Source organism: Zingiber officinale, chromosome 3A (genome assembly GCF_018446385.1).
Source record: "Zingiber officinale cultivar Zhangliang chromosome 3A, Zo_v1.1, whole genome shotgun sequence".
NCBI lineage: Eukaryota > Viridiplantae > Streptophyta > Magnoliopsida > Zingiberales > Zingiberaceae > Zingiber > Zingiber officinale.
This window is the reverse complement of record NC_055990.1, coordinates 142,923,838-142,943,331: the sequence shown is the minus strand read 5'-3', so window position 1 is coordinate 142,943,331 and position 19,494 is coordinate 142,923,838. Positions and strand designations below refer to the sequence as shown.

The 19,494-nt window shown below is 38.8% G+C and overlaps 1 protein-coding gene across 1 annotated transcript; it reads left to right on the top strand.

Moving 5' to 3' along the window:
• Positions 1-14,444: 14,444 nt before the first annotated feature.
• LOC122050727 (nucleoplasmin-like protein NO29) lies at positions 14,445-15,038 on the top strand. Its single transcript, XM_042611611.1, has 2 exons — positions 14,445-14,570; positions 14,826-15,038. Exons 1-2 carry the CDS (start codon positions 14,445-14,447, stop codon positions 15,036-15,038), a joined length of 339 nt encoding a protein of 112 aa, XP_042467545.1.
• Positions 15,039-19,494: the final 4,456 nt, after the last annotated feature.

Genomic DNA, 19,494 nt, shown 5'->3' with positions numbered 1-19,494 from the left:
CTAGAGGTTCCAGGCACCCGAAACCTCCTATATAAGGAGGGTCAAGGCTGAAGCTCCAACAACAACTCTCAATCTGATCTCTGGTGCTCCTGCGACGCTGCTGACAACACTGCTTTTTTATTCTTCATTTTTGTCAGTATTTTTCTCTTTATTAGCATTTGTGTACTTTAAATTGTAAACATTTTTGAATTGCTAGTGAATTTCCCATCGAAAGTACCCTCGTGTGCGGGCCTTGGAGTAGGAGTCGACACAAGCTCCAAACCAAGTAAAAAACCTACTTGTGCCACCTCTTTTTTTGTTCATTCTTTTTCCGCTGTGCACTTACTCTACAAAATTTTTAAATTCGATATTCACCCCCCCCCCCCCTCTATCGAACGCTTACGATCCAACAAGTGGTATCAGAGCAGGTACCACTCTGATTTGGTGCAACCACCAATCAGGCAAAGGGGATTTTTTCCCTCCAAAAATCTTTTTGAAAATTTTATTTTCATTTTTTCACCGTTGGTTAATATTAATAAAATATCGCATTTACCAAAATTTGAAATAATATTTTTTTAATATTTCATTAATATTTTTAATTAGTGAAATGTTATATTATTCCTCCAGCACTACTAATCCAAGACCAAGTCTTGGAAGTTTTTGTTTGTTTCCTTGTGTGCAAAACCAATGTCTCTTCTAGAAGGACGGAGTATCCACGAACCACCTCCATATGAGATGTACGAGAGACATGAATTCAATCTGTGGAGGATGCAGATGGAAACCTTTATTCTCATGAACGACCTCGATGGTGGCATGGCACTAAGAAAACCAACACAAAACTCAGAAGCAAACCAAAAGGTAATAAAGTTAGTTTCAGGTTTATTACCTAACGAAGTTACTTGCAGGATAGGGAAGGTCAAGGATGTCCACGAGTTTTGGACCTACCTGACCAAGCTTCACGAGGAGGCGTTGGAGTTAGACGATCAAGTCGAAATCGAATCCAGACTCGAGTCAGATCCAACGGAAAAGGCTACTGAACTAGGAGTTACGCTTAAGGTTAGTAATATTTACCAAAATAACCCTGTTAATAGTAGTTTAAATAATATGCATGTTAATTTGGATATTTCTAAAAATTTATGTGAAAATAGTATAGTTGACAATACTTGCAAAAATACCCCTATAACATTTTTTGATAAAACAAATCTAATTAATTTAGAAAAATCTGAAAATACTTAATAAACCTAAAAATTCAAATTTAAACCTAAACAAATATGAAAATTCAAATGATAAAGATGACAATGTCAATATTGATCTAGATAAAATTAATAAATTTCTTAATAAATTATTTAATAATCTAGACAATATCAATCTAGAAAATTCTATCCAAACCCAAGATAATTTAATTAACAAAAAATTAAATTTTAATGATAAGATTAATCTAATAAATTCCACTAATCATATCAACTTAAAGGCAAAGAAAATATAAGGATAAAATCAAACACTTTGATAAAATCAAAACTAAATTTAACAAACTTAAAATTAAATGTTAAAAATAACATATTAAACAAAGATAAATCTAGAAAATTCAAAATTAACAAATAATAAAATGTTAAAAGATAATTCTTTAAAGAAATATAATTCAAACAATTTAATTAATTCAAATTTAAGAATTAATAAAAATTTAAACTTTAAAAATAAGCTATTAAAGAAAGATAATTCAATTAACTTAATAAAATTAAAATTGAATGAAAATTTAAACATCAAATACAATCCTTTAAAGAAGGACAATTTGACCAATTTAATTAATTCAAAATTAAAACTTAAAACTTAAATTAATTCAAAATTAAAAACCTAAATTTAAAATTACAAATAAAATCTTAACTGAAACTACAACCTAAATCGGATCAACAATACAGAGGGAGGCTCCAGAATAGCTGGCATCTCCAAAACAAACCTACCCAACAGAATAACCCAAACTAACCTACCCGACAGGGTAATTAGGATTAATTTGAAAGGGACCAAGTTTAACTTGACCTATGGTACTGGTGAAGTTTTGGATGATAGTACGTTAGGGAAGCTTAGTTTATGCATGTCTAGGAAGATATGGCTTCGACCTGATGCATTTGGCTAAGTGGAACTAACCGAAGCTACCATTTATGGATCCTAATTAGTTAGACCAAAGTTTTGTATTAAGTTCAGTGGATAGGACTATTTGAAAAATCTCGAAGACATGGTTACACTAATGATGTCCAAGTGACTCACCATAGCCCAGAAGTTTATCCAAAGAATGTCTATTTGTTGTGTCCAAAACTAAACTTGAATCTAACACAAAGTTAAACCAAACCCTAAAATTGAACTAAATTCATCTCACAAAATTATAGGATTCCCTGATTGAAAACACAGATCGGGTGAGATGACTAAGGACTCAATTAAATAAAATTTAATTATTAAATTAATTAAATAAAATAAAATCTATGACTAATTTTGAAATTCATCGCTGATTATGCGACAAAATTTGAAAATCGTCGTACATCTGTGACGAATTTCAAAATTTGTCGCAAATTTAAGTCTTTTTTATGTATAAATTTAAATTTTTCTGAACCGATTGAGGTACCTAGAGAGCTCGAAATGTGATGAAACCAGTTCCTATTGTTGGTGCAATTGACCTCTAGGGTTTCGATGTTTGACAATATGACCAAGGGTTGACCCAAATAGGACCTGATATTTGGGAGAGAAAAGTCTAGTTAGGACTAGATGACTAGCAAAGGTAAGTCTTAACCAAAGGTTAGGCAAAGTGGAAGTCCCAGTGAGTGAAGTCGGGCCCTAGTGAGTGAAGCTAGGTGGTGGAAGTCCCGGTGAGTGAAGTCAGGCCCTAGTGAGTGAAGCTAGGTGGTGGAAGCCCCGGTGAGTGAAGTCGGGCCCTAGTGAGTGAAGCTAGGTGGAGGAAGTCCTGGTGAGTGAAGCCAAGCAATGGAAGTCCTAGTGAGTGAAGCTAGGCAACCCTAGGAGGTAACCCTAGGTTATACTTGATATCTGTTAATATTGTGCTAACTCAGTGTTGCAGGGAAGCTCAGCTAGGTCGACGTGCTGACCAAGTAGCTGACATGAAGTTCAGACGGGTCGAAGGGCTGACCAGACGTCTGGCAGGTAAGTGGAGGTAAGTCACTGGAGGGGAGTTGTTGGTGCAATCAACCTAAGTTTGATCGGTACGATCAAGGTTTTGATGTGTGTGTCAAAGAGTTTAAGTTAGACTTTCATATGTGTTTGATATATGTGTTTGAGTCTTGCAGGACTTGGTGAAACACACATGAGGAGCTTGGTGCAACTAAACTTGGGAAGCTCATCCTAGGGCTCGGATCCTTGAGTCGATGAAGGATGGTGTGGGAGGCATCCGAGGGACCGCCGGACAAGGAGCAACGGAGTGGAGCCGAGGGAAGTAGACTTCAAGGCAACGTGAAGGATGGCACGGAGAGGAGCCGCGGGCTCGGGTGCATCTGAGGGACGAAGGCCGAGGAAGAGGACTTCAAGGGTGACTCCGGAGAGGATGAGTGTGAGTGTGTAACAAGGTGCAGTCCAGTCGGTTACAACTTTTAGCAGTCGACTGCACCAGTCGACTGCATGTTTTAGCAGTCGACTGCACCAGTCGACTGCATGTTTTAGCAGTCGATTGGCAGCGACCAGAAGCATTCTGTTCACTCAGCAAACAGCTACCAGTCGACTGCTAGTTTTAGCAGTCGACTGGTAAATGACCGTTGGTGCTGGAAAGTAGTCGTTAGCTACCTCTAACGGTAACACCAGTCGACTGATGGTTTTGTCAGTCGACTGGTGTCGGGGTTTGAGTTGATTGTTGATCAACTCTCTCCTCTTATTTAAGGGATGCTTTGGGGGCTTGAAGAAGGTTACTGGTGCTAATTGTAAACCTTCTTAGTCTTGCCCAAAGCTTCCAAGTTCTCTTCTCTTCCTCCCAATCTAAACTCCATCTTGTAAAGAGGAAGAGATCAATTTGTGTGAGGTTTGCTCCACCGAGAAGGAGAAGCTTTAGCCGGAGATTGCCGGCGGGGACTGATCCACCGAAGGATCAAGGGCTCGTCCACCTCAAGGACACGTCGTGAAGTAGGAGCATCATCTCCGAGCCACGTTACATCGAGTGTATTAGCGTTTGTATTTTTCCTTGATTGCTTTCATTGTTTTGTTTAGTGTATTCCGCTGCGTTCTAACCTTATTGTAGAGAAGAAATCGATTTGGGGGTGGCCTAGCTATCCAACCCCCCTTCAAGCCGGCCACTGATCCTCCAATAATTGGTATCAGAGCAAGGTTAGCATTGGAAGAACTAACCGTCGACCGAAGCATCAAGATGATGCTTCAAGAGGGATATAGCACCGCTCGACCACCTTTCTTTGACGGCAATGACTTCGCATATTGGAAAGGTAGGATGGAATATTACTTAATGAATAATATTGAAAATTGGTTTAGTGTTATAGATGGATTTGAGAAACCAAAAGATGGGTCGAGAGTGCCTCTTCCAACTAAGGATTGGACAAAAGATATGGCAAGGAAGGCTCAAGAAAATGCAAAAACCACAACAACTCTACAATGTGGACTCTCCAAGGAGCAATTAGGGCTGTGCAAAAAAACTGACAAACCGAAAATCGGACCGGAACCGATAGCTTACCGGTTCCGGTTTACCGGTTGGTTGCCGGTTTTGGATTTTTTTTACCGGTTTAACCGATAAACCGGTAAAACTGGAAACATGTTTTACTAATGTGTTGCCTTTTGTTTTGCTATTATGTAGCCTGCCTTCTATAAAGCCTTTGGGCTCACTGTCGTTGAGTCAATGACCTGTGGTTTGCCGACATTCGCAACTATGCACGGAGGACCTGGAGAAATTAATCAATTATAGTAGATGGGGTTTCTGGCTTCCACATTGATCCTTATCAAGGTGACAAAGCTGCTGAAATTGTTGTGATGCTGAAGAGAATTGAAGAGAAGTAAGAACCCTTTCACTTTGTGTTGCTTCCTTGTCATGATTCTCGTTCTCGATCCAGAAAAAGGGGTATGTGACTGTTATCTAACACACTTGAATAAAATAGGTATACCTGGAAGCTTTACTCTGAGAGGTTGATGACATTCACTGGAGTTTATGGTTTCTGGAAGTAGTCTCTAATATGGAAAGGCGCGAGACTAGCCATTACGGCTTACCGGTTCTCGGTTGGAACCGGTTAACCGACCGGAACCGGTTCAATCGGAACCGGTAGAACCGGTAAGATACCGGTTGGTTAACCGATTTTAAATAAACCATGGTAAACCGTAATTAACCGGAACCGATAAATCGGTAAACCGATTAACCAACCGGTTGAACAGGCCTAGGAGCAATTAAGCAAAGTAGGACCATTCAACTCCGCTAAAGAGCTTTGGGGAAAACTCATTGAATTAAATGAGGGATCAAGTGAATCTAGGAGGGCCAAGAGAAATCTTTTGGTGGGGAAACTTCAAACCTTTGCCATGAAGACCAATGAGACTGTGAGTCAAATGCACAGTAGATTCAAGAAGATAGTAAATGAACTTCATGTAATAGGTGAGAAGATTGACAATCGAGACCTAGTGAGGTATGTGCTCTAATCTTTTCCTAGAACCACCATATGGGCATCGATGGTTGATGCGTATAAGGTATCTAGGGATCTTTCCTTGATTAAGCTTGATGAATTATTTTCCGAATTTGAACTTCATGAACAAGCTAATGAGTCTTCAAAAGAGAAGGGAATAGCTCTTGTTGTAGAAAGGAAGAAGAAGAAAACTTCATCCCCATCATCCTCCGACTCCGAGGATTCAAGCGCCTCAATAGATATCGATCAAGAGGCATATATGGTAAGGAAGATGAGAAAAGCATTTAAAACATTTTCTACTAACAAGTCTCATGCTAGAAGGAGTTCAAGAAGCAAGAGTAGGACAAGAAAAGTCATTTGTTATAATTGCCAAGGAAAAGGACACATGAGGGATGATTGCCCTCTCTTGAAAAAGAAAGAAGGAAAGAAGAAGGAGGAGAAGAAAAAGACAAAAGGAAAGGGAAAGAAGGCTCACAACCTAAAAGCAACATGGGATGATCCATCATCATCATCGGAGGAAGAAGAGCACCATGTAGTCAATTTTGCTTTAATGGGAATTGATGATATAGTCTCCACCTCATCCGAAAGAGAAGAAGGAAGGAGCTCAAGTGAAGATGAAGAGGGGAGCTCAAGTGAAGGAGGAGGTCAAACCTCAGATTCAGACTTCTCGGTAAGTGACGTACACAATCTTCCTTCCCAGGTTTTGGTTAAGATTATTAAAAGCACAAATGAGGATTTATTCAAGGCAAAAAGGAAAAATAAATCTTTGAAACATGATATTATTTGTCTTGAAGAAAAATTAGAATCCATGTGTTCTAAGGACAATGATATACATGCTTCTTCTACAAGTTCATCTGATTCATGTTTAGAAGAGGAAAATAGAAATTAAGGGAAAAGGTAGAATATCTTACCAATGCCCTTAGAAAATTTGAAATTGGCTCAAATACTCTAAACATGATTATTGGGAGCCAAAGGGCAAGTTTCAACAAAAAGGGTTTAGGGTATAAGGAATCCAACAATGAAAAAGTCTATCATTGTTTAATTGCTAGGGGGCAACCCAAGACAAAGACCATAGATAGGAAATGGATTCCTAAGGAGTATTTGGTAAACCCAATTAAGAAGAACCTCTATTGGGTACCAAAATCAATCCTCAAGGGTTAGAGGATTTTGGATCAAGTCAACCATGATAATCATAATTCAAATCCTTAAAAAATGGTTGACTTGAGACCTTAAGGGGGAGCACATAGCCTTGATAGAAAATCATGACCAAAAGGGCTAAGTAGAGGTTACCTCTATCTCACAATGATTTGCATTATTTTCTAACCATAAATGTGAGATATTAGGATGATACTGTTAGGATCGATGGTCGTACTCGGCTAGAGAGGGGGGTGTGAATAGCCGCCCCAAATCCTCAAACTCGATGGATGTAACGAGGTTCGGAGATGATACTCCTACTCCTCGGCGTGTCCGTAAGGTGGACGAGCCCTATCAATCCGTCGGTGGATGAGTCCCCGGAGAACCGGCTAATAAGTACTCCTTGTGGGTGGAGAAACCTCGCCACAATAACTTGCAACAGCAATATGGAAATACAAAGAAGAGCAAGAACAAAATACACAATGAATGTACAAATACTCGCTTGCCTTCTCGTCGACTGAAGTCCCGGATGAAGCACCAACTTCACGGACGAATGCCAACAAGCAACTCAGTCGAAGAAGCTCACTCGAAGCTTCGGAGCTCAGCAAAGCTCAAGAGCACAGCAGTGAAGAAGCAGAAGCTTCAGACCAGAAGAAGAGTGAGAGAGTTACCGCACTGTAGAAGCCCTCAGCCCTCTTATACCTGCATCCACCTGCGAAGAAGAAGCCAGAAGACAGAAGACCGTTGGCTCACAACGGATAGTTCTGGACCGATCAGGCTTCAGCCTGATCGGTCCAGGATACCTCTGATCGGTCCTGGGGACCGATCAGAGCTTCCTCTGATCAGTCCTGGGGACCGATCAGAGCTTCCTCTGATTGGTCCAGGGACCGATCAGCATGCATTCCCTTCCTTTTCTCCCGAACTTTTTGCCTTCTGATCGTTGTTTCCTGATCGGTCTGCAGACCGATCAGATAACACTCAGTAGGCTACTGTTTGGTTACTGATCGGTCACCAGACCGATCCAGATACCCAGTGTATCACTGGATCAATCCACTGATCGATCCAGAGCTTGGTTTTTGCCCAAACCAAGTCTCAAACCTTCCAAACCAACATCCGGTCAACCTTGACCTATTGGTACATCATGCTTAGCATCCGGTCACTCCCTTGACCTGCTAAGACTCCCAACCAAGTGTCCAGTCAATCCCTTTGACCCACTTGGACTTTTCTCTTCGTGCCAAGTATCTGATCACTCCCTTGACCTACTTGATCTTTACAATACCAGATGTCTGATCACCCTTGATCCATCTGGATTTTCCCTTGCCCGACTTCACTCACCAGGACTTTCACCTAGCTTCACTCACTAGGGTTTTCACCTGGCTTCACTCACCAGGTTTTCCAATCTGCCCGGCTTCACTCACCAGGACTTTCCAACTACCTGGCTTCACTCACCAGGACTTTCACAACTGCCTGGCTTCACTCACCAGGACTTTCCCCTGCCTGGCTTCACTCACCAGGTCTTTCTCCAACTGCCTGGCTTCACTCACCTGGACTTTCACCTAGCTTCACTCACTAGGATTTTCTATCTGCCTTCCTGGTCTAGAGAACGAGCTACCGAGCCCTCTCTGACCTAGTCCGGAGAACGAGCTACCGAGCCCTCTCTGACCTAGTCCGGAGAACGAGCTACCGAGCCCTCTCCGACTTCGTCCGGTCCAGAGAACGAGCTACCAAGCCCTCTCTGACCTAGTCCGGAGAACGAGCTACCGAGCCCTCTCCAACTTCCACATCTGGTCCAGAGAACGAGCTACCGAGCCCTCTCTGACCTAGTCCGGAGAACGAGCTGCCGAGCCCTCTCCGACTTCCACATGCCAAGCTTCCATACTTGGACTTCTCCGTGCCAAGTCCCTGCTTGGACTTTTCTCATGCCAAGCTCCCTGCTTGGACCTTTCCGTGCCAAGTCTCCATACTTGGACTTTTCCCGTGCCAAGCTCCCTGCTTGGACTTTTCCGTGCCAAGTCTCCATACTTGGACTTTTCCCGTGCCAAGCTCCCTGCTTGGACTTCTCGAAATAGATCAACTCAAGTCGGGTCAACCAGGTCAACCTTGACCAAGGGTTGCACCCATAACCTCCCAAGTTTCTGTTCTTGTCAAACATCAAGATACAACTTGAGTCAGGTCAACCAAGTCAACCTTGACCTAATGTTGCACCAACAATCTCCCAACAAGGTACAACTCTTCTGTTCTCGTCAAACATCAAAATACAACTCGAGTCAGGTCAACTCGAGTCGGGTCAACCAGGTCAACCTTGACCTAAGGTTGCACCAACAGATACAAATAATTCACTTATGCTTATGGCATTTTGATGAGTTATGTGATGTATCAATTTTTAGTGATCATAGGCCAACTATGGAGAAAGCAAATGTTTAATTAATGGACATCTTGCCCATAGATCATAGTTGGACATTTCAAATGTTTTGAAAACAATTCTATATTTTATTTACAGTGGATAGTTATTTTAAAACATATGAATTCAAATCTAGGGTTTAATTTGATACAAACTTGAGTATTTTTCAAGGTGTTTGAGTTTTATCAAAACTTCAAAAATATGATAAATTTTCATGAAAACATATTTTTCCTTATTAAAGGACATTAAAATAAATATGTGTTCAAAATTTCATGATTTTTTGAATTTTCTAGAATTTTTTATGCATTTCTGAAGTTGACTTCGGAAGGCTGAAATTTAGCTTAGTAATGTGTCAGTCGACTGCAGCAGTTATCAGTCGACTGGTACCTATTTTCCAGCACTGTCAAGAGATGGTTTTGGGAAATTTTAAGTCCCCATTGATACCTAGGTATGTGTACATGTTTGGTACAATTTTTGATGGTGTCAAAGGGGGAGAAATGGGAAAGGTTTAAGTTAGAAACCTAATTGTGTGCAAAACTTGAAAATTAAGGTTGAAGAGCATATGTTAAGGGGGAGCTTGAGAATTATGCTTCATATTTACATATTGCTTTTAATTTTCATATTGTTATTAATGTCTAACTTAAACATATTGTTACACATCAAAAAGGGGGAGATTGTTGGTGCAATCAACCTAAGTTTGATCGGTATGATCATGGTTTTGATGTGTGTGTCAAAGAGTTTAAGTTAGGCTTTCATATGTGTTTGATATGTGTATTTGAGTCTTGCAGGACTTGGTGAAACACACATGAGGAGCTTGGTGCAACTAAGCTTGGGAAGCTCATCTTAGGGCTCGAATCCTTGAGTCGGTGAAGGATGGTGTGGATGGCATCCGAGGGACCGCCGGACAAGGAGCAACGGAGTGGAGCCGAGGGAAGTAGACTTTAAGGCAACGTGAAGGATGGCACGGAGAGGAGCCGCGGGCTCGGGTGCATCTGAGGGACGAAGGCCGAGGAAGAGGACTTCAAGGGCGACTCCGGAGAGGATGAGTGTGAGTGTGTAACAAGGTGCAGTCCAGTCGGTTGCAACTTTTAGCAGTCGACTGCACCAGTCGACTGCATGTTTTAGCAGTCGACTGCATGTTTTAGCAGTCGACTGGCAGCGACCAGAAATATTCTGTTCGCTCAGCAAACAGCTACCAGTTGACTGCTAGTTTTAGCAGTCGACTGGTAAATGACTGTTGGTGCTGGAAAGTAGCCGTTGGCTACCTCTAACGGTAACACCAGTCGACTGATGGTTTTGTCAGTCGACTGGTGTCGGGGTTTGAGTTGATTGTTGATCAACTCTCTCCTCTTATTTAAGAGATGCTTTGGGGGCTTGAAGAAGGTTACTGGTGCTAATTGTAAACCTTCTTAGTCTTACCCAAAGCTTCCAAGTTCTCTTCTCTTCCTCCCAATCTAAACTCCATCTTGTAAAGAGGAAGAGATCAATTTGTGAGAGGTTTGCTCCACCGAGAAGGAGAAGCTTTAGCCGGAGATTGCCAGGGACTGATCCACCGAAGGATCAAGAGCTCGCCCACCTCAAGGACACGTCGTGGAGTAGGAGCATCATCTCCGAACCACGTTACATCGAGCGTATTAGCGTTTGTATTTTTCCTTAATTACTTTCATTGTTTTGTTTAGTGTATTCCGCTGCGTACTAACCTTATTGTAGAGAAGAAATCGATTTGGGGGTGGTCTAGCTATCCAACCCCCCTTCAAGCCGGCCACCGATCCTCCAACAAGGAGTGACTATGAGGATGCATTCCCGGGAAGGGAACATTAGGCGTCGATCTGACTTAGACTCATTTCAGAAATCTAAGTCGAGATCTTGACTAGATTCTGGTCTCGAAGAGACGGAATCTAATTACTATTCTTCTTTAACTGTGCTAACACTTTATTTTGCAGGGTAGTTTGCATTTTGCCTAGGACTAACTCTTTTCTATAAGTTGCTGAAAAAGTGAAGGTCCAGGCGCCCGGAAGGGATCCGAGCGCCTGGAGGTCCGAGCACCCGGAATGCAAAATATATCCACAACGTCATTTCGCCACGTGGAGCATCCTGGTTGAGTCGGCTGCATCATATTCAGGGCACCCTGGAGGTTCCAGGCGCCCTGAACCTCCTATATAAGGAGGGTCAAGGCTGAAGCTCCAATAACAACTCTCAATTCAATCTCTGGTGCTCCTGCGACGCTGCTGGCAACGCTCTACTTTTTTATTCTTCATTTTTGTCAGTATTATTCTCTTTATTAGCATTCGTGTACTTTAAATTATAAACATTTTCGAATTGCTAGTGAATTGCCCATCGAAAGCACCCTCGTGTGCGGGCCTTGGAGTAGAAGTCGACACGGGCTCTGAACCAAGTAAAAAACCTACTTGTGTCACCTCTTTTTTTGTTCATTCTTTTTCCGTTGTGCACTTACTCTACAAAATTTTTAAATTCGATATTCACCCCACCCCCTCTATCGAACGCTTACGATCCAACACCTATGGGTTCCTAAAATTCCCCTGATCATATAAATGTTTGTAAAAAATTATTTAACCCATTATATTTATTCCTAATTGCCTAAATCAATTATAAGCACGTAAGACTTAGTTAAATTTCTATACGAACGTATAGATTAGAATAAGATGAAACAAGTCACACTTATTTTGAAATATCTGAAGATGGTTGAGGTACCTAGAGAGATTAGAATAAGATGAAACTAGTTCTTATGGGTTCCTATAAATCCCCTAATTTTGCAAATGTCCTCAACCACTAATTTTACCTCGCCGATGATTTTTTTTACCTCGACGATGTTCAAAAAATGTTAATCACCTTCATAAAATTACTAATCTCAATATGTTGGGTAAAATTTATATTTAAGGGCATCCATATGATCAGAGTATTTTTAGAAACTCATAGGAACTGGTTTCATCTCATTCCGACCTCTCTAGGTACCTCAACCAGCCTAGGAAAATTTAAATTTATATATATAAAAAGGCTCAAATCTGAGATGAATTTCAAAATTCATCGCAGAATCGGTAACGAATTTCAAAATTCGTCGCAGAATCGGCAACGAATTTCAAAATTCGTCGCAGATTTGAGTTTTTTTTATATATAAATTTAAATTTTCCTGGGTCAGTTGAGGTATCTAGAGAGCTTGAAATGAGATTAAACCAGTTCCTATGGGTTCTTATAAATCCCCTGATTTTACAAATGTCCTCAACCACTAATTTTACCTCACCGGTGATTTTTTTTACCTCGAAGATGTCCGAAAAATGCTAATCGCCTTTATAAAATTAATAATATCAATATATTGGGTAAAATTTATATTTGAGGGCATCTATATGATCAGGGGATTTTTAGAAACTTGCCTAATCGCAACTGGCCCTTGATGCCTTTGGTCAGCCCTTACCCGACCCTTGCTGCCCTTGCCATGGCCAAGACGACCGAGATTTATTGGCTAAACCAATATTATAATCTTGTTTATAGCGACCTTATTTGTGTTTTTGACCTATATAATTAACTGTGTATATTGTTTTTGCAGGTGTATATTAGATGTTTTTAAGAGGCACTTGACGTCATTGTCGACCTCTGTTTGGTATACCTACACTATATATTACATATTATTTATTGGGACCTTGACACCCACTAGAGGGGGTGAATAGCGTCTCATCTAAAAAGTCGCTTCCTATAATGGTTAATACGCACAACATAATACAAAAACAAATACTAACAATAGAAACTAAACCTAACATGTTGATTTAACGTGGTTCAAAGATAAAGCTCCTACTCCACGGCTGTCCGTAAAGTGGACGATCCCGATTTGTCAGTGAATGATTCCTCAGAGAACTTCCGACTAGCTCGTGTAGCTCCTTGTGGGTGGAGAAACCTCGCCACAACCTCGTACAAGCACGCTAGATCACTTGGAGACTCTAATTAAGGTTAACCACCACTAATTTCGTCAACCTTGGCCAAGCACCCCAAGCTTTATGAAATAGAGCTCGGGAGAAAAACACCTACTGTTTTCCCTGCCATCAGTCGACTGGTACAACCACCAGTCGACTAGTCCTAAGTGAAATTCGACAGTTACAAGCCAACAATCGGCTACCAGTCAACTGATGAAAATATCAGTCGACTGATACAATAATGCTACAGTAATGCTGCAGTAAAATCCTAATCTTAGTTTAACCCCCGAGTACATTCACTCAGCACTCGTCCTCGTTTGATCAACCTAGACCTAGCCGTTTAGCCTCCTCCATCAGCCTTACGTCCCTCGGATGCCTCCTCATTCTTCACGTCTTGCCTTTTGGAGCTTCCATTGACCTTGTCATTGTTGTCGAGTCTTCCTTTGCCAAGAGATCGTGCCTCCGGGACTTCATCCATTGTCAAGTCACACTTAAACTTACATTGTCAAGACTACATGCTTGGGCATACACCGCCAAGACTCATCCTTGTACTTTCCTCCTTTGCCAAGACCACACTTGGATTTTCCTTGTTGTACCTGTATCCTGCACACTCACAATACATATCAAATACAATAATAAATCTAACTTAAAACTTTGCCCAAACATCAAAACCTAGGATCACTAGATTGCTCCAACATTATTATCTAATAATATTGTCTAATTACCATCAGATTCCTATTTCATTTAAAGAAAAAAGTGAAAAATAAGGCACAAGTTGAAGCCTCTATTATTAATGCATACATTATGGAAGAAGTAACAACTTTTGCATCATATTATTTTGAGCCTTGTGTTCAAAGCAAAAGGAGAAGACCAAGAAGAAATGATGAGGGTCCTATTGATCCAAATTTGAAATCTTTCTCAATTTTTAACTACATTGGTCGACCAAGTGGACCATGTAAGCAAAGATACTTAACTAGTCAAAAATGGTGGGCAACCCATGCATATATTTTATTAAATTGTCCATAAGTATCATCATATTATGAGTAAGTATATCTTTTATATATTTTAATTATATTTCTTATGTCATAACTTTTAGTGTTATAATTTTTTTTGGGGTAGGATTTTTGAAAATTTATATTTTGAATTGTTGACACATGAGTTTGATCGCTTATGCCAAGAAGAATTTGTACCATGGTTCAAATCATATGTAAGTAAACACTTTACATTTGGTTAATACATATGTAGACTTCTAACAATTACTGTATTTGATTTTAGGTTCATGATAATCGAGCTCATCTTGAAAAAGAAATGTTATTTCATCTTTCATGGGGTCCAAAAGCATTGGTACGTACTTGGCCGACTTATTTTATAAATGGTTATAATTTTCATACTTAAGAATATGGGATGGGGAAGAGTATGATGAATAATGGGATTTGTATTCAGTCATTCAATGATGGAGGTACAAGTAATGATTTTTATGGTTTGCTAGATGAAATTATAGAGATAGAATATCCTGGGCTAGAAATGCGAGTAAATATTATTTATGTGTCGCTGGTTTGACTCTGCCAAAGGGATGAGGTGCATCCACGGTATGATTTAGTTGAAATAAATCATAAAAGATTATATAAATAATATGAACCATTTGTGTTGGCACAACAAGCAATTCAAGTATTTTACGCTTCATATCCTAGTTTGAAACGTGACAAAATTAATTGATGGGTTGTTTGTAAAACAAAAGCACGGAAAAAAATTGAAGCACATTGGAAAGACATTGCATATCAACAGGAGAAAGTTGTGAATACATTTCAGACCGAGAAATATATTATTCCAACATTACGAAATCCCAGGGGAGTAGTGATAAACATGGATGCAAATGAAATTGATAATGATGTGGAGGAAGTGGAAGACGAAGAGGAAGAGGAAGAGGAGAAGGAGGAGGAAGAGGATGACGACATCATGGATGAGGATGACAATGATAATGAGGACTTCGATTGTTAATAATGGGTAAGTTTTGTTATCTTAATATAAAATAATTATGATCTTTAATTTTCATATAAGGTACTATTTTGTTAGTAATTTTTTAAAAATCTATAACTTTAAAACAATCATAGCTTAATTGTTGTATATCTAATAACTCATTCTTAAACTTATATATATTATCTGTTAATGCTCTATATTTCTTGCTATATATTATAGGTCACTAGAGGTGATATCTATCGTCAAAGGAATCTCACACACTCTCTTTTAACAAATATGGTAAGTTTTTTTTTATATTATTTATTATGCAGCATTATATTTTTAACTTTATCCTATTTTTAAAATTTCAGAACATCTTTAGACGGGGAGGACGTAGACGAAGTTTGCATGGCCAGGCAGCACCTAGCAGTGTACCTACACCCATCCCTGATAAGCCTGTAGGACTATCACATTCAACTTCGCAAGTACAGGCAGGACCATCACATTTCCCTACGCCAGTTCATGCAGGACCATCACATTCCCCTTCTCCAGTACATGCAGGACCTTTACATTCACCTTCGCCAGTACAAGCAGGACCATCACATTCTCCTTCGCCAGTACCTTCACCACAAAATTTGGTAGCTAGATCCGGTTCCTACCAGATACTCATTTTCTGAGGTCCAGGATGTTCGAATATTTATTGTCCCCTAAGGAGATTCGTAAGTATAAAATTAATATTTTAATTTTTTATTCTATATTTTTTAATTATGATTATAAAGTAGGATTAAAACTTGATTTGATCACATCAATTATCAATTTTTATCGAGTTTATTTAATTTTAATATTTAAGTTCTGATATGCATCACTTCATTCTATTCCATGCTCTAATAGTATAATTGAGTTACTTTATTTTCAACTATATCATGAGATTACTTAATTCTATCTTTAATCATCCTCATTTTATGATAAACACTAAAAAAATTTTGATGTGCTACTTTATTTTCAACCACACATCTTTATTCTTAATAATGAAAAGCTCTAAGAGCGATTTGATGTGGTACCTTTTTTTTTATCAATTAGACCATTAGATTAGTGTATGATCATTATTCATTCTCTCATTTATGAAAAACTATGAACAATCTTTAATTAGCAATGATACTTTTCATGTATTTTATATATTAAATAATTGGACTATTTAACCATTAGACTAGATTGGATTGTGGTAGTTACAAGACATGGCCAATTATAATTGCTAGTTTAGGGATCTTAAAAATATGGTTACCCCTTTCTTATATTTTTAGACTGTTCTTGTTACTATTGTATTTAATATTCTTCATTTACCATAGGTTCAAAAATTCGATAAGTATTGTGTTGGGATGTATACTATAAGCCTAGCTTTTGTATGAACATATGTTTTGAAATATTTTGAAATGAGAATCACTTTGGTCAAATGTTTGCATTATATATATATATATATATATATATATATATATATATATATATATATATATATATATATATATATATCAATACAGTTGTTCATTTAATTTATATTGTAGATAACATGGTGTGTGGTGTCACACAGAAGATCATGTTATCGATTCCTTATAAATTATAAATAGTAGCTCACAACTAAGATGGATTGGGACAAACTATTGGAACGGTTGTAGTGTAATTTGGTATTAGTCTGTCTTGACTATAAAATTACACTAGTACACTATGTGTATATTGAGTAGGACCATTTGAGGTTGTTCGATTTGTACTGACTACATTAAAAAACAAAACTTCTGTTATTATGGATGTGCGTCCTCTTAATCCCTATATAATAACAAGCATGTATACTTAGTATTTATTTCTTTAACTTATCAATGGATGAGATTTATTCATTAAATCAATAGACTCGATGAGTTGGGAAATAGTACTATTTATATGGTGTGTTGTTGATTATAGAAGGAATCTGTGTCCTAATTATTTAGCTGATGATGTCCCCCTGAGGAGCTCATAAAGATTATCATGTAAATGCTACAGATGGACTTAGTCCGGCATGATAATAAAGTTGAGTGGTACTACTCTTGGAATCAAATATTAATTAATTGAGTGTCAGTAACTCAATTAATTAACGAGCATACGATATCTTAAACACATGGAAATTAACACACTCATGATAGAAAGGAGCCCATATTGTAATATGGGATTGGTGCGGTAGTTCAATAATAATCATTTAGTGGTATGAGTTATTATTGATGGACTTAAGTTGGGTGTTCGGGCCGAACACAAGAAGCCCAAGCCATCAGGAAGCCTAAACCCATTCCTCCTTTAGGTCACTGTTGTAGCCTCTATATAAAGCCTTGCATCCACCCATCCAAGGAGTTGTTGTTTGATTTTCGGCGCCACCTCCTCTCCTAGGGTCAGCGGCATCACCTCCTCTCCTAGGGCCAGCGACATCATCTCCTCCTCCTAGGGCCGGCGGCGCCATCTCCTCCTCCTAGGGCCAGCGCCACCTTCTTCTTCCCCTAGGGTCGACGCCACCTCTTCTTCTCCTTGGTGGTCGACACCTCTTCTTCTCCTTGGTGGTCAGCGCCTCTTCTTCTCCTTGGTGGCCGACGGCTTGGAAAAGAAGAAGAAGAGTAGAAAGTGTCTCATCCTAGAGCTTCTCTTGGTGGTCGGAGATTTGGAAATAACAAGTGGAAGGGTGTTTGTTATCTTGGTAGATCGTCGCTCACACGACGTCCAAGAAGAGGAGAGGAATACAGTAAAAAATCAAAGAGGTCTTTAGCTACAAAGGAAAGGCACAACTAGTTCTTTAATTCCGCTACGTAATTAGTTTAGTTTTCTTTGTATCAATTTTGAATACCAACATAAGAGGCCAGCGATCTTGTACTTCGATCAAGGTGTGGTTTGATTCGTCAAGAACTTACTTGATTGATCAAACACATGTCTGATCGAACATGCAGGTTGCTAGGAAAAGTTCTGTACTTGTACAATTTTTGTACATGGAAATTTAAACAGAACGGAATTCCAACGCCTTCAAGTGATATCAAAGCATGTTCTCTGGTTCTGTGTGATTGATTTTCGGTTAAATTATGCACTGCTCATATACAAGTTTAGGCAGGATAATAGTAGAATGTGCTAGAAAGATTAACTATGTGGTTGCAGGCATCCTAAGTCCAACTATTATGGCTTTTTGTGTTTGTGTGTGATTTTAACTCTCAAGCATGTCGAGGTTGTGATCTGTGTGCATGATTGTAATAATTAAATACGGTCGGTTGCTGTATTATTATTTTTTTTACATTCTGTTTGATCAAAATTACATGTAAATTCCTTTATGGAATATAGGATCGATAAATATAAATTTTTATTTTTTTGTTGCGGCTTGTATCCTCGCTATGCATGGTGCTATTTTGAGGATTGGAGGCGTGGCGAAGAAGGAAGCGAGATAGACGCGGCTATATAATTGGGACCCTGCTTATGAATTCGAAATTAAGAAAAATTTTAAGGAAAAATGTGGCGATCACATTCGCTATAGTCTCAATCATGCTAAACAAAGGGGTAAAAAACCACTTTGTATCGTAGAAGATAATTGGACTAAGATCAATAATTTTTGGGCAGCCAATGAAAGTAAACAACGAAGTCAATAGAATAGATTAAATCAATATTATAATTCTAGAGACTTTTCGGGAGGTTCAATTAATATCGATGAGCATAGATGCAGAATGGTAAATATTTAACTTTTTTATTAATTTTTAACTCTCTCAATAGTTTTTTAATCTGCAACTATTTTATTATTTTTAATCATGCTTTTTTAGACCAAAGATATGGGGAAAGAATCTTCATTCATAGAAACTTTCACCAAAACTTTTACAAAAAAAGACAAGTCTTGGAGCGGGGCTAGAGCAAAAGCAATAAAGGTTTGGATTAATTAAAAGTATGTGTGATTTGAACCCTCGAGCATGTCGAGGTTGTGATGTGTGTGCATGATTGCAATAATTAAATACGGTTGGTTGCTGTATTATTATTATTTTTACATTCTATTCGATCTAAATTACATGTAAATTCTTTTGTAGAATATAGGATCGATAAATATAAATTTTTATTTTTTGGTTGTGGCTTGTATCATTGCTATGCATGGTGCTATTTTGAGGACCGGAGGCGCGGCAAAAAAGGAAGCGAGATAGACACGGCTATATAATTGGGACCCTGCTTATGAATTCGAAATTAAGAAAAAAATTTTAAAAAAATGTAGTGATCACATTCGCCATAGTCTCAATCATTTTTGGGCAATCATGTTAAAAATGTAGTCTCAATCATGTTAAACAAAGGGGTAAAAAACCACTTTGTATCACAGAAGATAATTAGACTATGATCAATAATTTTTGGGCAACTAACGAAAGTAAACAACGAAGTCAATAGAATAGATTAAATCAATATTATAATTCTGGAGACTTTTCTGTGACATATGCGGGAGGTTCAATTAATATCAATGAGCATAGATGCAGAA

Excerpts from the sequence above, each read along its gene's own strand:
- LOC122050727 (XM_042611611.1), top strand. The coding sequence starts at position 14,445 with ATGGGGAAGAGTATGATGAATAATGGGATTTGTATTCAGTCATTCAAT. Across the intron at positions 14,571-14,825 it reads ATCCTGGGCTAGAAATGCGA|GAGAAAGTTGTGAATACATT; the intron begins GTAAATATTATT and ends GCATATCAACAG.